The sequence below is a fragment of the Agelaius tricolor genome, unplaced genomic scaffold, assembly GCF_023055355.1.
Source record: "Agelaius tricolor isolate 1412-34295 unplaced genomic scaffold, bAgeTri1.0.p SCAF_2, whole genome shotgun sequence".
Lineage (NCBI taxonomy): Eukaryota > Metazoa > Chordata > Aves > Passeriformes > Icteridae > Agelaius > Agelaius tricolor.
In genome coordinates, this window is record NW_027269262.1 from 16,566,753 (window position 1) to 16,591,497 (window position 24,745).

The 24,745-nt window shown below is 36.5% G+C and overlaps 1 protein-coding gene across 3 annotated transcripts in view; it reads left to right on the top strand.

The window, feature by feature from the left end:
• Positions 1–12,689, top strand: part of CDH9 (cadherin 9) — a 99,840-nt gene extending 87,151 nt beyond the window's left edge. For all 3 annotated transcript variants that reach the window (XM_071453680.1, XM_071453670.1, XM_071453689.1), the window contains 3 exons: positions 8,513–8,630; positions 8,717–8,968; positions 11,697–12,689. In XM_071453680.1, coding sequence (XP_071309781.1) covers positions 8,513–8,630; positions 8,717–8,968; positions 11,697–12,184 — 858 coding nt within the window. In that variant the 3' untranslated portion in view covers positions 12,185–12,689. The remainder of the gene's footprint in view (positions 1–8,512; positions 8,631–8,716; positions 8,969–11,696) is intronic.
• Positions 12,690–24,745: the final 12,056 nt, after the last annotated feature.

The window sequence follows — 24,745 nt, forward strand, 5'->3', positions numbered from 1 at the left end:
TTACTATTTTTCTTGTAAATTATATAATTAGATTAATATACACTTCAAAGGAAGAGATGAATTAAATTAAAATTGTGGAAGAAATTATCATACCAGAAAAATGAGAAAAGAGTGCTTTTCACAACAACTAAGGTTTATAATCACATCATCCTGTCTTAACCAGTGACATAAATTGCCACTTAAGAATACAGTTCAAGCCTTTCAGAAGGTACAAAAATTCTCCAAGCCTTTGGCTATTAGACCCATAGAGCTTTACTTTATGACTTTTAAGCTGCTTTTTTTCATGCTGAATGCATTCAGATAATTCTAGCCATTAAGTTCAAACAGCTGCCGTAGAACCTTAATTCTGTTAGTGTAACAATGTCTCATTACACAAGACAAAATTGAGGTAAATAAATTTTAAAATCTCAGTATGATGACTGGTAGAAAAGTGAGTCATGTATTTTATTTACATAACAAAAAGAATGATTCAAAAGCTTAGAAATTAAGATCTAATTGAAATTAATCTTGTGCAATTTTGCCAACCAGCACACACAGGTTTTGTCTTATATTTGAAGAAGTTCAGTCCAGGCAGACTAGCTGTCAATTTCCATCTAGTCTAGCATACTTGGTGAAATACCCATGAATGAAATATGAAATATCACTTACCTTTCTGGTAAATTCTGTGCTTACCTAACAACAGATATGACAGAGACCCATTTGATAGGTATGCATGTTGTTTTCCAGACCTCCTACACATCTAATTTACCAATGTAATTTCAGCAATTATTTTCCCTCATTGGAAAATCCCACAAAAATACTAGAAATAGAGTGTGCACTAAGTGTAGCTACAGAAAAATGAGAGATCCATTTTGGTTTTCTATTTCTTAACAGCTGAGGTCTTCAAGAGAGGCACCTGAATTCCTATCTGGACATTTATGTCTAATTGACTTAGTATTTCAGAAGAGAGACTACCTTCAATACATGAGAGTACTTTTATTTTGGTGCTTAAAATAGCAATGAATATAGAAATATGAACTTGAATGCTTTGGCCAAGTGTGCTAAGTTCCAGAGAAGCTATATTGCTCATATCTAGCAGTCCCTGTATAGTATAAGAAAAATAGAAACGTGTTCATTTAGGACTATTCCAACCTATTTTAGAGATCATCTAGACCAGCTTTTTGATTATAACCATTATTGCTTCTTGACACATCACAGCACTGCTTCTGCATCTGGTACTATAACAAAAGAATCAGACTGAGAAGATAAATACATTTAGGGGTTTTTTGGTTTTGGGTTTTTTTTTGGGGGGGGGTTTTTTGGGTTTTTTTTGGGGTTTTTTTTGGGTTTTTTTTGGTTTTTTAACCAGAACCAGTTATTAGTCACACTCCCTTCTAAGTCTCAGGTACATCAGAATGATCAAATGTTGCTCTCTGCCACCAAGCAACACTACTCATTCTCAGCATCAACAGATATTAAATGCTTCACTCATGGTTTTCAGATAGCCTTAGGAGGGTCAGAGGAAAGAAAATCCTACAGAGCGTCTCCTACTCTTTTGTCTCCAAGCAACAATGGTACGACTGGGGATAAACCTTATCAAAAAAGGTTAATAAAAATTTATGTTCATTAGGCTGAAACACATTCGTCACCATGAGAATCTTATTTCATTGGCTGGTACACAGGCTAAAGAAAAGTAGGGAGCAGACTTCCTCTCATGCAATTTAGAAACCCCTAATCCTGAAGCCCCAGAGACTGTTGTGGGGAAGGCTTTGGTACAAGGTCTCTCATGCCCTTGTCACAGGAATTAATTGGGTCATTTTAGCTGGATTAGAGGATGAGTACTCTCCATGGAAACCAGGCAGATATACTCGGGTGGGAGACTGATTTAACTGAACAACTTGTTGGTAAAAGTTTAGCTCTGTAGTTTATTGCAAAGTTTATTGTTGGCAAAAATTTAGCTAATTTCAACATCCATCAAGAAAACAACCCGGGTCACTATTTTTCCCCTCTGATGCAATATTCTTTCCTGCCATTCACAGGCTTTCAGACATCAGAACATAGAAAGTTTGTTTCCTCCTTCAGAGACCTGGCTGATTTTTCTTTTCATTACTCTCCATACCCTCCCTCTCTTTTTAAAATAGAGCAGACAGAGGTCACTTTTTCTCAAGCATGCATTGCTAATTATCAGTCATGGCTTTATATACATTGTAGCTGCTTCACTAGGTAGACACCTTTTGGCTTATTTTAGTGAGATACCCATGCTAACTGTCTTTTTAAGTAAGCATTGAAGTGAGAGTTATCCAATTTTTGATAAGCATTCAGTCCTGCTTAAAACTGCCAACATATTTGTGGAACAGAGCCAAGCTCTGGAAACCAAACTGCTTTGCATTACTGAATGTGAAGTTTTGTGAAGTGGCAGGCATCTATTCAAGCTTGCACATGTGTGATGGAGGATGTTTTCTGCAGCTAGCACCTTACAGGGGTATAGCTTAGAATTGTTTCTGTTACTTGTGTGATCACTCAGGCCGCGTAATGGCAAGATGGACATCCACTGACAGCTGGATTGATTTTGAAACACTCCTATGGGCCATACCATCATGTCTTTTACATAACTTTTGTGCCACATATTTATGCTTGCTGTTAGTAATACATTCAAGGTTATCTAGTGATTGACCCTACCAGATCATACAGGCAGGAAAAAGGGTAAGAGGAAGAAAGGATAGGAGAAAAAAATCTATTCTTCCATTGTTTCCCCATAACATTTGCACACACTGTTCTCATGATTGCCATACATAGCTTCTCTCATAGGATTTTTTTCCCCGTAGTTTATTGCAGACAAAGTGGTGAGGTTTTTCCTGATTCCTAGAGAAAAACTTGCAGCACCAAAGTTCAATAACTTTCAAGAAAGCCAGTGCTTTGAGATACAGAATTTTTGTTCTCTTCTATACCACTTAAAAAAATGTTAGACAAAAAAAACACTAACATTTCCTAGACATTTCTTTTTCAAGTGCTTAGAGATACTTTTAAGTCTTTTATTACTTTTATTTCTGTGTTGTACAGCAACCAGGTTTGACTAAGAGCATATTATAACAAAAAATGAAAGCCCAAATGCTTCAAGTGGATTATAAGCCTGCTCCTCTCTTCTGTTACATACAGAAACAACAAAAATTCAGAAGTTGTTGTTCCATCTGTACTTTAACAATATCTTTCTCTAGTAGTCTTTGTGACTGGAGTACAATTTTTATATGATAATCATGTTGTATTTAAACTTCAGAAAGGTGATCTACAACACAGGCCATCTTTAAATTTCTGTGAAAGTGACATTATTTTTCACCATATATAGTGAATTTTGAAAGAAAGAATTTTGAAAAAGAAAAAGGTGTAGAGATAAAATAACAACCACCAATACATTACTATTTTGAAAAGAAGTAGCAGCAAACTTCTTTGCAAACATTTTATTTGTCTCAGGTTTTGTTTTATTAGTAGAAATGTTTAACCTGAAAATATATCGCATGTGCCCACCCATGGACCTCATCTTGTTCATGTTTCTCCAAGGAACTTTTCGAAACATGTGTCTGTAATTTTTAAAGAGTACACCCTGGAGCCAAGGTGCAACAGCCATTTATTTGCATGACATGCAAGCCAGCACACACTGAAAAGCCTGTCTTAAAAGCATCCAGATGGTGCTGACCTCTGTGCTATAAAGCTTAACATTTGCTTTAATGGTTCCTATATTTCTTTTAAAGCCATTCCCACGGCTGAGCCTACAACCAAAACCTTCTACTTGTGCAGCTCTCTGTGTATACAAGTGCAGCCTCAGGAATGCTAACAGCATGCTCTGAAGTGCACAGAGACCCTTCCTACTTCAGAATTCCCTCAGCTAGCTTCTACTTGCTTGCTGACTTTAAAACAACTTGAAGAGAAGCCTTTACTTAAAGATGTTTAGATACATAGAAGGAATCTGTTTCTAGGCAGTCCACTCACCCCCAACCACTTTTTCAGACATAAGTACAAATAACTGTAAAATAGCCTGAACATAAACTACAATCATAGTTTTGACTGTGGTGCAAATCCTAAAATCACAGCATCCAGGTCAAAAAACCCAAACAATATGAAACAGGATTGTAATTGAAGTATTTCCACGTTTGAAAAAAAAATATTTCAGTGGAAAATAGGTCCAAACCCTTTAGCAGAATCTCTGTCTTCATCATGAAAGAAGCAAATAGAACAATGGAATCATACAATGATTTGAATTGAAAAGGACCTTAAAGACCACCTTGTTCCAACTCCCTCGGCCATGGCCAGGAATGTGACCCACTAGACTGGTTGGGTTGCTCAGGGCTCCATCCATCCTCACTTGGAACACTTCCAGAGATGGATCATTCACAGTGTCTCTGGGAAACTTGGTTTAGTGTCTCTGGGCAACTTGGTTTAGTGTCTCACTGTCCTTTGAGTGAAGAATTCCTTTCTAACATCTAATCTAAATCTTTCCTCTTTTAGTTAAAAATCTTTCTCCCTTGTCCTATCCCAATCTGCCTGTGTAAGAAGTAAATCTTCCACTCTTTTATAAGCCCTCTTAAAGTACTGGAGGATGACAATAAGGTCTCTCTAGAGCCTTCTCTTCTCCATACTGAATAACCGCAACTCTCTCAGCCTGTCTTTATAGCACACATGCTCCATACCCCTAACCATCTTTGTTCCCCTACTTTGGACTCACCCCAACTGGCTCATATCTCTATTATGGTTAGGACTCCAGACCTGAATTCAGCACTCCAGGTGGGATCTCACAAGGGAAGAGTAGAGCAGTAGAATCACTTCCCATGACCCGCTGGCCGCGCCTCTTTTGATGCAGCCCAGGATACAGCTGGCCTTCTGGGGTCATTGTTGGCTCATGTCCTGCTTTTCATCCACCAGGACCCTCAAGTTCTTCTCTGCAAGGCTGCTGTCAATGACATCTTCTCCCATTCTGTGCTCTTGTCTTGGATTGTCCTAGGCCCACATGCAGCACCTTGTACTTGGACTTGTTGAACTTTGTGAGATTCTCATAGATTTATTTCTCAAGATTTCCCAGGTGTCTCTGGACAGGATCCCTTCCTTCTGTTGTGTCAACCACACCACTCAGCCTCATGTCATCTGCAGACTTGCTGAGGATGCACTTGATCTCACCGCCTATGTCATTGATAAAGATATTAAAGAACACCTTTCCCAGGACACCAGTCACTGTCAGAGCACTGCTAAACAGCATGGCTAAATGAGCACTGGTCCCAAGATCATTAAGAAAAGTTTTCATTGGGAATAATTCTTCTTGCTACTCATTTCACATTGTCAAACTGCTACAAACATCTTGTCTTGAATGTAAAAGAGAAAACTTCATGTCAATGCCTATGTTTTAATTTTCATTATCCTCAAAGAAAAGTGACCTTAAAAACTTGAATTGACTCATTAAGATCCACTCAAGAGTATGACACTGTTTTTTTTAAATACACAGAAGTGCTCATGCACATGCATAGGCAGCTCTAAAATAGTGACAATACTGCTGTATTTTCTAAAATATGCTCATTCACATGGGAAGCTATGAAAGAAAGAAAATAATGAGAATGGTTTTATTTTCTCTAAGCTTGATCTGCTTGAAATATATTTGAGTAAAAGTAATTTTCTTGAAATAACTCTTCTGTCATAAATCTTAGAGCATCAGAGACCTTGCTCTCAAGTCCTGATGAAGAGTGATCATACCTCAATGTCCATAAGTGCATCAAAATGGGTGAATATATTTCTGAAATGAAATCACAGAATGTACACAAAAGAATACTAACTTCTCTTCATATAAATGAGATACTTAAAAATAGTCAGACCACTTTCATTTCTGTGGTGATTATCATTGACATCATTGTCTTTTATTTACAGCTGTAAAAGTGAAAAAGAAAAATCCTTAATTAGATAAGATTTCTAATTTCCTTTCAACTGTTCATCATTTGGAACAATTCACCTGCAATCATGGTTTCTCATTGTTCTTTTAATCTCCCATTTTTTTCTGCTAGGCAAACAGCTGGTTCCCAATTCATGCTGCCAACAGTTAGATCAGGTAATGAGGTTGGGTTTTTTCCATCAGCCTTACCTCAACAATAATTATTTTTTGCAATTGGGTTCCTCTGTGCCTGCTACAATCATATTTCTCCATGTGATTTGCACATGAAGGGATTCAAATCTTACAAACACCGAGTGATTACATCTCAAAAAAGACCCAAGATACTCAATTACAGTTTCTGATAGTTACTGCAGCAGGACATTTTCTCCTTGAGTTTTTCATCAAGTAATTGTAAACCACACAAATGTTGTTACTTACTCGAATTCTCTCTTCTCCCTGGTACTTTTTGATTTCTTCTGTATTTTCAAACTTGTGCTAATGTGAAAGGAAAATTTTCTCATTTAAATTTGATGTCATAGCCCAATCAAAATATTTTGGGTGGTTTTTTAGCAGTATTTTTAAACTGTGGAAGACTAAAATTAAACCAAATCCTGGTCTTGCTTTCTGTACTAACACTTCCAGAGGCAGATTACAGGAAAGACAAAAGCAATTGAACATTGGAAAGTTATTGACATAAACTGCAGTGTAGAAACACTCTAAACAGGAGACTTCACCATAAACAAGGATTTGATTAATCTTGTGAAACAGCTAAAAATTATTAAAAAAAATCAAAAGATCAGTGAACATTAAATGCTTTAAAAGTGAAAGTAGTATATGTAGTATATGTAGTTACTACTCTAATGACAGTTAGAAAAACTGCATTATCCTGCTTTGAGCATAGTCACATCCTTTTGTGCAAGGCTGACATTTACAAATTACCATTCAAGTTCCTCAATATACCTCAAAAATAAAAAGAAATTATAAAAAATATTTTGTGCTTTTTTTAGAAAGAGCTGTTGGAAAGTGAATGAGCTAAACACAGATCCCTCAACTGTTTCTGTATTGTGTTTTGGGTTTTTTTGCTGTAGGGTTTTTAAAATTATAATTCAATATTATTAACTGCAATCAAATTATCCAAAGTCAACTAGAAAAAAATGGGTCAAATATTCGTGGTGCAGTACAGCACTAGCAGTAGAAAGTATCTGAATGATAACAGCAAAAACACCACTTTAATATAATGATTCATTCTGTGAGATACAACATACCTTCAAAAATTTAACTGTATTCTCAAGTCCCATTAAGGTCGATGTTCTGAGACAGTATATATGAAAAAGGAATTCCTTATTTGATTGGCACAAAGTTTACAGATCATATTAGTGCTACTTTTCAATTACTGTATTTCTGGAAGAAGTCAAGCTGCACCTTCTGTGGAAATAAAAGAAAAACAAAGTATTTGATAACAAGTGGCTTTGATATCTGTGGGATTTCAAGACACCCTGAACACTGGAAACACTTGAGAACTCAAGACAGTCATTGGCTCTCTCTTGGCTTTGAAAGAAAAATGTCTAGCTGCTGAACTCATTCTGCCTTGAAGTGGCATAGAAATGAACCTGTAGTGAGTTATAGCATTCTCAGTTGAGACTCAGTCTTATTCTCATGCTAGCAGTTTTTTCATCTTTGATTGAATGCAAACCTGTCCTTGCAAGCCAAGGTGGACTATGGGTTACTCTCTATTGTGACTTCCACCAGGAAGGGCAAATGACAGAACAGCCACTCACAGAGCTTTCTGGAGTTACTGTGACTCACGCAGTGTGGCATGGTGTTAAATGCTGCAAGTCAATTCATAAACCACAGTTGTTCCCATGTAAGTTTTCCTTCATCAGTTCTGCAGCTGTTTCCTTTAGCCTCTCTGTCAGTCCAGCGGAAGATAGATCAAAAAATAGTCAAATTATTAGCATTTATGTGTATCTACATAAACACGGACATTTGCACATTTTGATGCAACAGGAAAGCTTATGCAATCCAGAGGTACTGCTGGAGCCTCTCTTTTTTCAGCCCACTCTGCTCTGACCCTATTCAGGCACTATTATCACTCCTTCCCAGCTGGGCTTGAGTGGCCTTGTTAGGGCAGCTATTAAGCTCCTCAGCCAGAGGTTTCAATTTAGGAGGGAGTAAAGCTTCTCTTTTTATTACCCCAGGAGAATTGAGAATCCTGCCAGTGCAGTACTCCAATTTATCGCCAGGAGCAGATGAGGTGGATTGAGAATTAGACCCACTTAACAACTGGTTTACACAGCACTCTCTGTCATTGCTACATGAAGCCACAGGAGGTTTATGGCTTATTCAGAAGGGCAAATGTTTCTGTATCACTGCAAGATACTGAGTACAAATCAAAGCACATGGCTGTTTTGCAGTGAGGACTGGACTCTTTTTCATCCTTTTTTATGTGTTTAAACCATAAAATAATTTTTTACTGTAACCTCTACTGTATTTATTTGGGAAACATTTGGCTTAGGACATCAGTTTTTGTCTTCAGATAGAGAGTCATTGGATTTTTATGGGACATGAAAAGCAGAGAATTGAAACACAAGATTTCTAAAATAGCATGAAATACTCTTTTCTTTATAGCTTATACAGACTGTGAGTGCAATCGACAAAGATCAGCCTCCTCGAGGACACAAATTTTTCTTTGAGTTGGTGCCAGAATTTGCTGTTCATCCAAACTTCTCTGTTGTAGACAACAAAGGTAACTGCTGACCCTAACATCTCCCTCCCCAATATCACATAAAACTTAATTCAGAAACACTTATTGATTCTGCGTTTCTATTCTAGATAACACAGCGGGAATTATGACCAGAAGAAATGGATACAGCCGTAGTAAGACAAGTACCTATCTTCTGCCCATCATTATATTTGACAACGACTACCCGATCCAGAGCAGCACGGGCACGCTGACCATCCGGGTGTGCGCCTGTGACAGCCGGGGGAACATGCAGTCCTGCAGCGCCGAGGCCTTGCTGCTCCCTGCCGGCCTCAGCACAGGAGCGCTGGTGGCCATTCTCCTCTGCATCATTATCCTGCTAAGTAGGTACCTGTGATGAGATGTTTACTTGACCAGACAAAGATCTAGTCACTTTGAGAGTCTTGATACTCTTAAAACCCTTATTCACATGACCCTCTAGAAAAATATCATCATTACTCTTTAGAAGATTGCATGAGAAGAGTGAGACTGTGCTATTCGGATTAAATACCATTGAAAATATAGGATCAGTTTTAGTTACCGTGCTCATTTGAGTAATGTTCATACCACAATCAGATCTTCATTTAGATCCAGAACTTTAAAATCATATTTCTGAAGCTATGCTAAGTTTTGCAACAATGTTATGAATTATATTCGCTATTTAATGATGAAAGATTTGGATTTTTCCTTTACAGAAAATATTTAGCTCAAAAGCATAGGATAGAAATTTTCAATTTCTTGCAAGTGATAGTGAGAACTGCTGATTAAATAAGTATAAGAACAGAAGTCAGACAAGTGTTTGGAAGGTAGAAGCATTAGAAAGATGTGGTTACATGTGAAGGAAGTAGAATAAATGTTAGCTTATTATCTGGTGTTAAGAACATAAAAATTTCAACTTGCATGTTTTACAAGAAAAGTATCACCTCTACTTTCCAGTAAAACTCTGCAGAAAAGCTTTTTCCTTTTCCACCTGTTCTAGCAAATATTGCTTGCCAAGGGGTCAGTGGGAAGCTACAGGTGTTAGTTTACATAATTATAAGGGGATATATTTTTTTTTTTTCAGTTTTTACCCTAGATTCAAGATAATTCTGTGATCCTCCTAATATTTGCTATAGGTATTAGAAGAAGGGCAATATCTATAAAATGTATCTGCACTGTGCTTAAGGGAGGGAAAATACTTGAGCTCTAGCAAACTGATAAACATCTTAGATTCAGGAATTGCTGCTGGCCTGATTTTAGCATCAGCCCCCTTGGATTCCCCAGGATGTTGTCCAGGCATAGTCAGGGAATCTGCTGATAGTCTGCCAAGAGGCAGAACTTGAAAGGCACCATTCTCAGGAGAAAATTATGGTTCAAACTCTGCCAGACCTAGCTCTTCACCTTGCATAGTTCTTATCATCATGTCAACAAGCTCTGCATCTTTAAAGCCATCCTGCATGCCCTGACAAGAGCAGGAAAAAAAGGAGCATGAAATACATGCCCTTACTTGCTCAGAATGAAAACATTGCTCTGATTGGCTGCAATGCTTGAATACAGATTGAACAAATCTGCACTAAACTTTGAACTTATCAAAGTTGAATGTGCCTTAGGGCCCAGCAATAGAATATGAGACTCAGAAGAGGATCAGGGACCATTGCTGTGCATAACAAGTTTGACCACTTCGTGTCTCAGCCCCAGGGTTAGGGGCCCTGCTCTGCTCAGCACTGCCAATGTAAATGTCAAAGAAACATGTGGCTGTGGAGTATCTAAACAGAATTTTTACTGTACAGCTAGTGTGATACTCAGCATCTTAATTTTTCAACAAGGTAGTGTGTTATAATAGTAAACTGGTGTGAACATGCCCAACATAGATGAGACATATTAAGTACCAGGCTATGAAAGACACTTCATAATAACCTCTCAGTAATCGGCCTTTTTTTCCTACATGGAGTTCTTAAACTTACTAAAGTGTGTGGTTTCTAATCTAGTATTATGAAAAGAAGGGCCTCTGTACAGGTACAAGGAAGAAAACCCAAACAATGCAGAACGGAACATGTTTTTATTAATTTTATATTCACAACATAATATCATGGCATGTGGAAGATCTCTATTCCCCTCTCCCTACCTGCAGCCTGTCAAATCTTAGCTTTTATTCACCAATACTCAGGTGAGTCAGAGTAAAAACTTAGCTCCTAGGACTCAACTAAACAATTCAGCACTGTTGTAATTTATGGTTCAGCAATCATTGTTATGTCTCATTGACAGATGGTCTTTCTGGCCCCTCTTATTTACTCCAGCTACAGGAGAGAGAGTCAGATTTTTACATGCACTTAAGCATTGAATTGCTACTGAAATCAATAGCATTTAGACACCAGAATGTATTTAAAAAATCCTAACTTCATTTTTTATCTCCCCTTAGAGAGCTTCATTTTTGTATCAATCCTTATCTCTTCAGAAGAGTTATTCAATTAGCACTTCATAAACTAAGGGGATCATGTTTTTTTAAAAGAAACATTTAGTAACAAAGACTGGATTTCATTCTTGCAGTCATTGAAGCAAAAGTAGTTTTGTCAATTATATTGATAGCTTAAGGCCTTCAGGTTATTATTTTCAGAGGGACCTGTAGATCCCATATTCAAAAGTGAATTAGACACTTGGGAATACCTAAATCACTAGCTTTCAAGCGTGTGAATACCTTTTGTCAAGGAGATTCAACTACATTTGATGAACAGACCCTTAGTAACTGCCAGAAAGGTGCTACTTAGAAAATTAAAATCAAAATCAAACTTTAGTAGGATAATATTGTATGGTTTTGTTTACTTTTCAACTTCAGCTTAGTTGCAAATTTATTTAAAAGATAAAATATTTTTATCATTTCTCCCATAGGTTTAAAAAAAGAATAAGTTTTTGATTGCCATCAGATCATTAATACTTACCCTTATTAACTTGGAGATAGATTTTATCACTACACTGCTACTAAAAGTCCCATTCCAGCCTTAAAACCTTTCCAGGTCAAAAGATGAGGTAAAATTTTGCCTCATTTATTTACTTTCTAACCATCTGTTTCTTCATTCACTTTTTGTTTCCTTTTAGTATTAGTTGTCTTGTTTACGGCTCTCAAGAGACAGAGGAAGAAAGAACCCTTGATCATCTCAAAAGATGATGTTCGGGACAATATTGTGACCTACAATGATGAAGGAGGTGGGGAAGAAGACACCCAGGCTTTTGACATTGGCACACTGAGAAATCCAGAAGCAAGGGAGGAAAGTAAGATGAGAAGAGATGTTATCCCAGAAACAATATTTCAGATAAGGCGGACTGCACCTCTTTGGGAAAACATCGATGTTCAAGATTTTATTCATAGAAGGCTAAAGGAAAATGATTCAGACCCAGCTGCCCCTCCTTATGATTCATTAGCAACATATGCCTATGAAGGAAATGATTCCATAGCAAATTCACTCAGCTCCCTGGAATCACTTACCACAGAAGGCAACCAAGACTATGATTACCTCAGTGACTGGGGACCTCGGTTTAAAAAACTAGCAGATATGTATGGTGGAGAGGACAGTGATCGAGACTGAGAAAGTAATCTGTGACCTGGTCAGTGTTAGTGGAATTCATGTCTGTGTTCCTAGATAAATAAAGTGGCCTACTCTCTTACTTGGGAATAAAATATTTACAAAAAATAGATGTTGTCTTAGTAAGGGTTTGCTTAATCAATAAGTCAACGTGAATGAATATGAATGATTGAGATTTTAAAAAACACTACAACCAACCTTCTATGCCTAGAAACCTCTGATGAAAGGGTTTTATAGGGAATGAAAAGACAATAAAAGGCTTTTTGCGCCTTTGATAATTACATGGAAACTCCATATTTTTGAATTGCTTTGCTTTACCTTTCCTACTATGTTGGATAGTGTGCATCTGCATTGTAACTTAATCTCAAAAATATACTTTAAAAAGATTAATATTACTGCCATATTTATTGAGTTAAAAATGTCTGTGTGATGATTCATCCTGATATTTTTATATATGTATATTTATATTTTTGTATTTTTATTAAATAAATTAGAATTTATAAAAAGACTACTTACTCATGTCATTTGTCAATCATAAAGAACTGTCCAATCTTTCTGAACAAAGGAAACTTTGTATTGTGCAATACTTCTTTTTTGAATGCATCTTCTTATATCAGATTAGTGGTTGCAATGTACTGTGCAAGAACGATATGGAGACAGGGCTCTGCAATGGGAATGCAGTGTAGAAGACAGAAAGAACTATTTTGAAAAGGTGATTATAAATAAATGCACTCTGACTTGCAATGTGTATTGCTACATGGCAGAATAATACAGTTTCGTGATGAAGCTCACTCACACATACCTTCTTACATGAACAGATGACCACTGAGAGGACAGAACAGATTGATGCCTAGGGATCTAAGGAACTATTGAAGTTTATTCTGGCAGATATGAAAACAATTTTTAATATACCTTCAAAGAAATTGCATAATTAAGCTGGCATCAATGATATAAGGAAGGTTATTATATACTAATCTTATTTTGGAGCTTTGAGACAATAAGAAAAATCAGGTACATTACTGATAGTTTCTTTTAAATAAAGGGAGCCAAGAAATAAAATCAAAGTCTAACTAGTATTTTATTAAAGTTGTTAATGTTCTAGTCCTTCAAAGAAGTGTGTACATTTGCATATTTCCTACAGCCTTAATGACAATCAACAACTATATATTTTTGTTTAAAATATATTTGCTGGATATGCTTTTTGCAATGCACGTATTTTTTCACAACACAGAATAAAAGGAATATAAGTGGATCACATGATCTAACAAAGTTGAAGGGTTTATCCACATTTTTTAAAAAAAGAAGAATATAAAACCTCAAATTTATGGAAAAGGAGAAACAGTTTGGACAATATAGGAAGTACATTATCCATAGCATTTCCATTTTTAATGTTGACTTTAAAGAAAATCAGCACCTACTGGTGTTTCAAAAAAAACCCAAAAATAATAATGTTTCAAGGTTTATCTATAATAATTAGCCATTTTTCACATCTTTTTATAACGAAACTTAAGATACACATTGACAATGTTATGTGGACTATTGAAGCACTTATCTCTTACCACAGAAATAATAAAGAGGATTCAACCTCAGAGACCCTTCAGTGAGACATAAGAACACACTCCTAATTATCTTTCTACTATGTTGACTGTCAGACTATTTATCAAAAACATTTCTTTATTATTCTTTATTTAATCCTTCTACCATACTCTTCTGCCAGCCCCAAGGATGTATCCCAAGTTTCTTCACACTTAACTCCTTTTTCTGGGAGGAAGGAATGTCTGTGTGACTGTTTCTCCAAACAAGCATCTGAACACCTTACTGTAAGATGTGCATCAGGTCTGTGACACTGTTGAAAACAAAAATACTTTAGTGTCACAGAAATGTCAAAATAACCTGCAAACATGTAGCAGCTATTTACATGGATGTGATGCAGATACAGGGCATTACTGTATAACTTGACGACATAAGAATGAATATTTCTGTTTTGTGTCTTTTGGAGGTGAAAACAAAAGAGTTCTGGAGTCTATGTTCTCAACCTGTTGCTGGGAAAGTGAAAGTACACAGGAATCCATTAGTCTTTGAATTCAATTTCCATAACTTTAAGACATTACATCAAGGTGAGATGAGGAAAAAGCAAAAGGAAAATAAAAACCCCTGTCCCTGAAGAGAAATGACTGAGGGAGAGGGGAGGATTGAAACCCAAACAAAACTAAAATAGAAGAAAATATACAGTAAACTTTTCTGACTTATATAAGTTGTACACCAAACTTCATCTTGCACAGTAGAGGACATCTTTCAGCAATCTTGTAAATTGTCATCAGAAGCCTGAATATCACACAGTGAAGTAAAATGACAGGGGAGAGAAAAATGAAAATCTATCCTCAAACAAGAACTGATACATGCAAGGTATATACCCCTGGATTTGACTAAGTTTTTAAGTTGTCAAGACCTGGAGCAGGACACATCAAAGGATACCAGTGTGACTTCAAAGAGGCTACTAGCAAAGACAGGAAAACAGGAACAGGGTGTGAGAAATTCCTCTTCCTTTAAGACAGAAAAATATCTTAAGAATTATATATTCCATATTGAAACAAGTTTATTTCTGTGTTTTGGAGGGTTGTTTTTTTTTGTTGTTGTTGTTTGTGTGTTTGTTTGTTTTGTGGGGCTTTTAATTTGTTTTGGTTTTTGTGGGTTTGTTTTTGTTTTGTTTCTTTGTTTTTTAAATTTTTTTTTCTTCAGTAACAGAAAGCAGAAAGAAGTATAACAGAAGTCACCTTACAGAATGCTCTCATAGAGACAAGTGCTCAGTATCACCATGTCACGGTACCACTGTGGTAATTTGGAAGAGCAGAAAGTCCAGAAAATCAACCAAAAAAGGTATCTCCCTCTCCTTCTCTCACCCTAGGTTTTCTCATCCCCTGAGTCATAGCCACTAAAGAGAGAGAGACAGAGCCTTTGTTTTCAGAATGAGACTTTCCCATGCTTTCCGGTTTGTTCGCTGGTGAGTCCAAGAGCCCTGTAATTCTTTAAGCAATATGTGTTTAAAAAATTACCTACATGGATTTACAGATCACAGAAATTCATGTAGTTGACATAGTAAAACAAGTAATTTCACAAAACTATTGGGAATTTCAAGCATTCATACAATGCATAAAAGTAGTTAATAAAGTTGATTCCCAAAGACACAGAGGAGGAAAAGAAGGTTATGAGAAGCCTCTTAGAATTTGATGGCTATTGCTGGTTTTACAGGTCCATATTTGGAAAACCTGGATCTAGCATTGCAGTCCCTGGGTGGGCAAGGATAGGTTGGATTCAAATCTACACAGGGACCCTCAGCCAATATCATTGAGCCCTAAATGCAGATGTATCACTGACCAGAGAGCTGGATGGTGCTAAGACCTCAACCAATTGCATGTGTAAGTGAAGGAAATCGGAGCTCCTATAAAAGGAGCTGAGGGAATAAACTCAAGGCTGTTTGTCTCAAGGACCATTGAGTGTGCGTCGTCTCTGTCTCTGACCACCAACTCCACGTTACACCTGGATGCAGCATGGAGACTCCTACCCTAGTGTGGTGGAAGGAGCTAACTGACACAGAAAATGCCTTGCAGTTGTCCCATACAAAAAGGTACTGATTAAGTTGTTAGCTTCCTTGACATTTCTAGATGATTGACATTGATGTGTACAGTTTAGAGAAGATACAACAAAAAAATTACCAGTAGAGACCAGGATTCAGCTGGATATGCAAATAATATAGGTCCAATAATGGGCACAAGTGCTGATTGGCAGTGGGATATGCCATATTGGTTGAGCATCAAAAAAAAAAGTGAGAGATGAGAGGTCAGAATTCCTTTCAGTGATGCTTCTGCAGATTTTCCTTCCTCTGTGAGAGAACTGAGGCACTGAAGTGCTGGCCATTTCATATTTATGTACCTCTTCATCCTCTGTGAAGTCAACTGTGCTTGTTGACCAAAGTTCTGGATCCATGGGACTGACTAATATGTCAGACATCTCTCACTGGGGAGTTCAAGGCTTTGGGACCTTAGAAGAGGCTCAAGAGAAAGAAGAAAAGTAATTTTTATGGTGCCAATCTCACCAAGGATCTCTTTTCTGCCACTCAGAACCACTCTGTTGTGGTTCACTGCAAAGGAGAAGCAGCAGTTGGGAAAACTTAAAATTTACAAGACTAACTCAATCTCTAGCAGAAAACTTACTTGTGATTGCTAAGGACCAGATAAATTTAGTAACTCCCAAGGAAATCTTGGTGATCATTCTGAACAGACTTAAATCGATTTTGAATGGGCTCTCTCCAGGGTTAAGAACAAATAAGCTTAGAAAAAGGAGTAAAAATGAATACAGAAAAATGTCAAGTGAATTTTCCAAGGGACAAAAAACCAAACAAACATAAAGCCATTCCAGTTTGATGGAGGTCTTTTCTGTAATATCTACGTATTTTCTATTTCTTTTTTCACTCAACTGCCTTTTGTGCTATTGTCATAAACTTACAAGCTTACTCTGATAAGTAGTCTTAGTACAAAAAAATGCTGAAGACGATCTCCCAAAGAGGGTTACATTTTTCAGTGAAATGCCAAAACAAGCTCCTCATTATGCCGGGTTAAGTAGTCTAAGTGCAACCACCATCGTACATAAAATGCCTAAAATTTTTAGTCCTTTCATCATTTGACTGTCTTTAAAACAGAATAGTTGCACACAGAATGAAGTATATGCAACTTCCATTGGCATATTTATTATGCATTGATGACAACAGACATGAATGCCTTTTGTTCTACCAAAGGCATTTCAACTACTAGTGGTCTAATTTACAGTGAAAGTCATATTTTAAAGTTACCTTTACACTTCATTTCTCACTTCTGCTAAGCAGACAGACATTGCACATAAGTGCCTGGGTCATGGCATATTGCAGTATTGTTATATTTTATGTTTTGCAACTGGTTTTGTAGACAAATGAGAAGTTTCAGAAACAAAAATAAAAAAACAGAATGGGGATATTACATTTTTTGCTTCAGCCATGGGAAGATGAATGGGAAATAGAGGAATTCTGGAAGAAACTTTCAAGAGGAGGCAGGGATTATATTTTATAGGCACCTGATTTTTTGTTCTATATGCATCTGTGAATGCATATGTAGATATATATTAGAAAAAAATCCCCACTTTATCATCTAAAAGGTTTACCAACAGCAACTTTAGGTACCACATCTCATCAAACAGATATGCCCATCTAAAAGGAAAAAAAATCCATAGCAGAACACAAGACACATTCAACTAAGTGCAAGCTGGAGGATATTAAGTAATCTCATTTCACAGATTGATTTATGCTGTTTTAGTATCTTTTTGTTAGAAGGTATATTTTACACTTTGGTTCCATTTCAGTTCATGAATCAAAATTCAAATGAGGAGAGATCTGGCCTGAACTCTGTTTAAAAATCACTTCCAAATTTGGGATTTTTCATCTTCATTAAAATCTCACAGGAACTAAATTCAGAAAAGAAAGCTGTGAATATCAAAGTTCTTATGTTCCAAAGAAATCACGTTGATGTTATTTCTACAGGTGAAGTGAGTGCTTTTGCTTGGAATTAACCCACTGGCTGTCACAGGGCACCCTGCAGCACAGGAAATCCAGGAACAAGTACTTCTTTTCTTTTACTACCCACCCCCCATCATCCCCACTCAAAGCAAGAAACCTTTCTCCCACTCCAGAAAAATTCATTAGAATACTTTTTAGAAAAATTTCAGATCACCAGTAAGAGCCGAAAAAGTGACAGTGTCTTGTCACAACTCCAATGTCTTTTTCTTGTGCACTGTTTTAGAAGGAAATACATTTTCATAACAGTCTTCTAACTTAAAATATGAGCACATTCCTGATTTGTTCATTTTATCATGGAATTTGACACAGCCCCTGTCATAACACATATTAATATACCTTTATCAAGCTTCAAATGAACTCTGTAATTTTAAAAGCATTTGCTTTTAGAGTCAGCATGGCAAGCATTTCTCCCATCACTTCTCACAGGGGAATGACAGGCTGTACAAAGTATGCCTGCAAAAACACAGATCTTTATTTTAGTGGGAGTAAAATAATAACATTTTTCACTGCTTATAGTTCTGTCCTTCATTTTACTAGTGGAGTTATGGGTAGATATTTAGCCCAGACTAGAAACAGTTTACAATCTGTTTAGGCAGTGCAAGGATATCTTTGGAGGAACACAGGATCCTAAAATCTGTCCAGGATCCTTACAGCCTTCCCTTCCCTCTAGCAGCTGGAGGCAGAATGACCACCCCAGCAACTTAATAATGTAAGTAGATTTTTGGCACATAGTAGTGGAAAAAGAGCTGTAAGATTTTCCTGAGTAAAAACAGTGAGAAGAAGTTTAGGTCTGGGATTTTTGTCACTTGAGACTTGCTCTTTCAGCTGTCAAGAAGCAGGCTGCTAGTTGCTAGGGGTGATGATAATAATACTTACTTCTTATATAATGCTTTTATCCCTAGTTTTTAAAGCTTTCTTACAAAGAAGGTCAGTGTCATTATCACTGTTTCACAGGTCGGAAAAGCTCTTATTTGTGCACCAGTTCCCCCAAAAACACCCAGCAGGATGATACTGAAGACAAGAAAAAACCTATTGTTCTCTCCACAGGCCATACTGAGGAGAGCTAATAATTTAGGAGACATTAGTTTATGTAGCTCCACTGATAAAAACAGTAATTTGATTTCACTGCCCCACAAATTTGAGACATCTTAAAAGAAGTAAACCTTCCATATGACTGCGAATCAAGGATTATTTCCAAACTAAGTTGCTCTTTGGACAAGTATGTTTTTTGGAGACAAATCCAAGACAGTTTCAAGAGGAAAAATTTAGTTGCTTTCCTGGGCTGGTCTTGTGCAGGAAAGTGAATGAAAGAGGCTTTTAATTCCAGGTACAAAGAAAAAAAAGGATAGATAGAGAAATGAGCAGCAAACCCTAAAGACTGCAGGAACATGCTCACATTTGAAAAAGAAATATCTCTCTCCTTAATCTCTCACTTAAAGCAGATTACAGTGGTACAGAAGAATATCAGGTTGTAGTACCCAACACCAGCTGGTCTCCACTCCTTCAGAACTGATTGGGTTTTATTCCTAAGGACTCCTTCCATGCCTTTTCATTTGATTTCTTGATGAGATATTATCTTTTGATTGCTGAAAAAAAAATTTTTTCCAGCAATTTCAGATTTGTAATTTAATGACAAATCTTTAGGAACAAGCCTGAGCAGCACTCAGCAGGGATGCAGAGAGAAAGCAAGACATGAAGAGGCTTTTCAACCCCATCCACTGTGTAAATGAAGAGCTTTGTTTCAACTAATGCTCAAATTAGGATACAGAATGGGCACCAGGCAACACAGCAACGTCCAACGGGAACCAGAGTCAGAGCCAAAGAGAGTAAACAGCTTCCCCACCTGCTAACACATATGCTGCCATCTGCAACTTACGGACCAAAGGGGAAGTTTGATCTTTTCCAAAGCAATGCCGGTGTGTTTTCTTCTGTGCCATGGATGAGTGCCTTCAGCCATCCTGCACAACCGTGCCAGAATATTTGTTGTCACTGATGTTCAGCCAACCCTGCACTGTTTTACAGCCAGCTTTTGCATAGCAATAACAGTAAGGGCCAGATTTCACCCACTGCATTTTTCTTCCCAAGTCATTGACGTGCTGCTGTACTTACCAACATTAAAGTCATTGCAAGGTATTATGAACACTGTAATTTTTAGAAGTAAAAAACCCCATGTGTTAAAGGTCTTTCCCTAGATTTTATGAAAAGCCCGTAAAAATAAAACAAAAAATAAGATTTGCATTACATCATTGATAAAAACACATTTCTACTGGTGGTGCAATCTGATTTAATTCATCCACTTATACATTTGCAATAGAGCAAAAGCCTGCAGAAAGAGGCAGCATCTTTTATCCAGCTATATTAGCTGTTCTAATGAAGCTAGACATGCTTTTAGACTTATGAATCCCTTCTCATAAGGGCATATTTCTGTAGTCTTTAGGGCTTACTGCACATTTCTTTGTCCATCTTTTTACTGGAAATTATTTTTTTACTTTCATACAATAGTCATACTTGGAGAAGGAGCAAGACAAAAAAGGACTATTTATATACGAGTTTTTTACTAATTGCTGTGGATCACAGATTTCAAGTTACACTTTGGGAAACATCAGAATATATAATAAAAAAGAAGACGTATATCAGAATGATAGCATGGAAAAGGATAGATGTGTGGGAAAATGAAAGATAATGAAAACTTGGGAGCAAAAAATGAAAAACATTTTGGGCATATTTTAAAAGCAAGAGTCACAGAATGCAAATGAACTGATCAAAGGACCAAGAGTGGACTGTCAGAAATATGGTCAGTGGCAAAGAATTGAAATTGGCTAACCAGAAATCTGTTTATATGTCTGCATTAGGCTCTTGGTTTTAGCAATAGGGATATCCGCAAAACTAGAAAAGGCTGAATTTGTGAATTGGCATTGTTTATTATTGTATCAACAGCAATTGCTTTCAAATCTCTTTCAACCATCAATCATAAATAAATTGATACAATTTGTATCTAAAAGATTTTTAATTTAAAAAACTACAATTTTTTAAATTAGCTTGGAGTTTTCTTAAGGATTTTGTGTAGTAACTTAAAACTAATTTCAAGTACAATTTCTTCTAAGAGAGTATCTTATATTTTGTGACTGTTAGCAGACAATGTAGCTCTAGCCTAGAAAATAATTCCTAGCCTAGAAAAAATGGGGATTGCAAATTTTATTAACTGGCAGTGTATTCAAGATCATATTTTCTCTGTATGCTAATAGAAATATTGTTTTCATTCTTAGTCATGCCTCAAATGCAGCACAGAAGAAAAAATTCAAGCTGTGTTCCTTTCTGTTCGTGCATCACCTATATTTCTGATATTAAAACTTCTGAAGTGAAAAGTAAAACAGAAGGAAGGAGAAGATTTTGTGGCATAAAAATAATTGTAAAAAGATAAAGTTTTTTCTGATATCACATAGGTTAAGAAATAACTTGGCCTGTTCTTGAACTATAGAATGCTTAAAATAATTTAAACAAATGGAACAATAAATGTCCTTAAGCCAAAGCAACTTTCTACAGTAGAATCACACCTTTGAAATTTGAGAACAAAGGAAAAAATGTCTAAATGACAGAGCTATTCTATAAGATACTTCTCTTAAGAAACACATGATATTCAATATAGAAGTATGAATAGGAATATATAGATGGACTATAGGGAAATTCAATATCAAAACACTGATATTTCTTACACTATAGAATTATCTCCCCAAGAAAAATGTAGATGCTCATTTCCTCCTCACAGTTAAAACTTACTATGATAAGATCAAATAGTAATTTAGTACAGAACCATTGTGCTAGGACATAAGGAATGGAAACAGAATGAAGGGGTAAAAAAAATATTACCCTTTTACAGAGTATCATCTACAACATTAAATAATTGTACATAGATTCCTTTTCTTATTGCATAGTATTGAGGTGCAGACCTAGTCCTGCAGAAATTCTTCACTGACAAACTTTCCTATACATCCAAAATACCCCGATTAAATTGTTTTTACTGGTCAATTTTTTTTTTTTAAAGAAAAGGGTCTCCATTTCTGAGCACTGGCACATAAGCATAAAGCCTATGGGGCATGGGAATGTCAGACTTACAACCCTGCTGTGATTTTTATGTGTATATTTTCAAAAAGAAATGTCTATGCTAATACAGCAATATGCTTGAATCAGCCCAGTATGTGTCTTTTATAGGTTCTCTTGCACTCCCAAGGAATATTAAAAAAAAATACGATGTTTCATTTGCTTTAATTTCAACATTATACAGAAGAAACCACAAGAAAATATTAAATATTTTGATTATGTTTGAAAAACATTAAACATGACATTCAATCAGCTGTTAACAGCATACATTTCTTGTGCTGCTTCTCGGGATGTAATCAAAGAAAAACAAATCACCAATATGTCAGATATGGAAATTTAAATCTCAGTAGCATAAACACATTTCATACACTACATTCACATATAAATATTATCATTCCCATGTGGACCTTTCCTTTATTCTTTTCCATTTTTTGTATAATATAGCACTGAAATTATTTGCTGTACTGCCATTATCATACTGAGATATATAGAGAACAAAAGCATGAAATAAAAAAAAAGAGCATTTGATTGTTTTCTGTAGGAAAAACCTAGTGGGCACAGTCTTCTGCTGTTTCTATGCCACTTCCTCTGTCACCCAGAAGGCTACCAAAAATATCACTCACAGACAAAACTGCTAACCCTAACAACAAAAAAGGATGGGCTTCTGCATTCAGAGAAATAGACCCAGGGCTCACTGCCCTGAATCACAGTCTGTGCTATGAGGGGGGAGGGTGACAACAGTGAAAATAAAGGAGAATCTGAAAAACACACTTAGGAACATGGATTAGCTGTTCATGGGACTTCCCACACTGAAAGCTGGGGGAAAATTTACACAATTTTGTTGATGTTGGCTTATATTGACAACAAAATATTTGAGGCCAAATCCTTTATTTGAAGCCTATTTTGTGGGATGTGTTGTAACCCTACCCTGGAAGGTGAGGGTATCTCAGGTTCTTGTTAACTGACCCTTAGGGCAGATTAGAGTGAAATGGCACTGAATGATCAATGTCGATATATAGATATAGATATAGATATATATATAAGTGCGCTTATTTTAGAAGAATTTGTTTGCAATGCAAAGGACGTACGCAGCGATTTTGGTTATTATTATCTAAATACTAAATATTTAGATAGAAAAATAAAGATCCTACTTAAGAAAATCAATATGGAAAAGACAAATTAGAAAGATCTGACCACCCATGGATCCAAGAAGAAGAGCGGATTGTTGCAATTTCAATGTTTTTTGGTCAAAGTGATGGTTGCAGTCTTGATCCACAGGGGGCAAAAACCCTAGAGCAGCTATCTGCCATAGGACATCACTGAATAAGAATGTGATTTCTACAAAAACTTGTGTTTAAAGAGAAGCAAGTACTCAGAAACTTGCCATTGTAAAATCCATCAATTGAACTACCATATGACATCATGCTCAACATATAAATCTGGATGAAGAAGAAGAGGGAGACACTTGCATTGATGGTGTTTTTCTTCCCAAGCAACTGTCACACATGATGGGACCCTGATCTCCTGGGAATGGTTGAACATCTGCCTGCCCATGGGAAGCAATGAATTAATTCCTTATTTTGCTTTGCTGGTATGCACACCTTTTGCTTTCCCTATTAAATTATCTTCCTCTCAACCCATCAGTTTTCTACCTTTTACCATTCCTATTCTCTCCCCCATCCAGAGGGAAAGGTGGTGTGGTGACTTGTGTGGAGTCATTTGACAGCTGGGGTTAAACCACAATGCAGAAAAAAACACAATCAAGGTCTAAAGCACCAACTTTGAGCTAAATTGGATGTATTTCTGCTATTTCAATACATTTGTCTCTATTAACCTAATCTCTAGTCAAGAATACTGCTTTCCCCTACCTTTCTGCAATATTTCTGAATTTTTTTTTTGACACATGCTTCTTACCAGAATCCATACTCAAATCTGTGATATTGTATCCCAATACAGCTTTCAAGTTGAATGAATATTTAGATAGGCAGACAACTTCAGAAATACATTGCAGAACCCACTGCGCCTGCTGTGCTCCTCAGAGACATTTGGCAGGATATGACATTCCACTCTGCCAGTTCCCCAGCTTCATGGAAAAGGATGTAGTTGCCCTTGGCAGGGCTGTTCTGCCCACCTGGAGCAGCTTATCTGAAAATGAGGATACAAGCCAAAGAGTCTGCTGCATAGCACCATGCAGCTTAGGCAAAAGGAACACACGTGACCAATTTAGACTGTGGTTACATCATCGCCAGAAATCGGAACTCTCAAATCCAAAACAGCTCCTCCACAGTCAGTCTTTATGTCTTCTTTTCTTCTTTTTGTACAAGAGGGATGTATGCCTTCTCTTCTTTTTGTAGAAAAGGGATGTTGCTTTGCATTTGCTACATAATTTCACCTGTCTTTTCCACAGGTGGTAAGGACAGATTTTGTTAGCTTCAGTCTCATAGTGGGACTTAATGATTAGAGAGGGAACCTGATAGTAGGAGACGTGTATTAACAGAATAAAATAAATATAATATTATATAAATAATAAAATATAAAAACCTATTTGGGATTTTGTTAAATTGTGCTACATAACTTGTTGACTCTTCTCAAATTTAAAAAAAAAAACAAAAAGAAATTATGAAATCTGCTTTTGTTAAGTGAAGCTACACCTAGATTTTTCTGTAAAATATATTTGCATTCTTCTTAGAAAAGAGACGTATCCATCTGCATATGCATCATGTGGGCAACTCCCTTCAAATCTTTATTCAATATAGGTTTTGAAAAACGTTCCTGTTAGAGAAAGTAAAATTTAATTCTCCATTTAGAAGGATAACATCTCCCAGTTCACCGGGAAAAGAGTGTAGATTTGGGGATCCACCAAT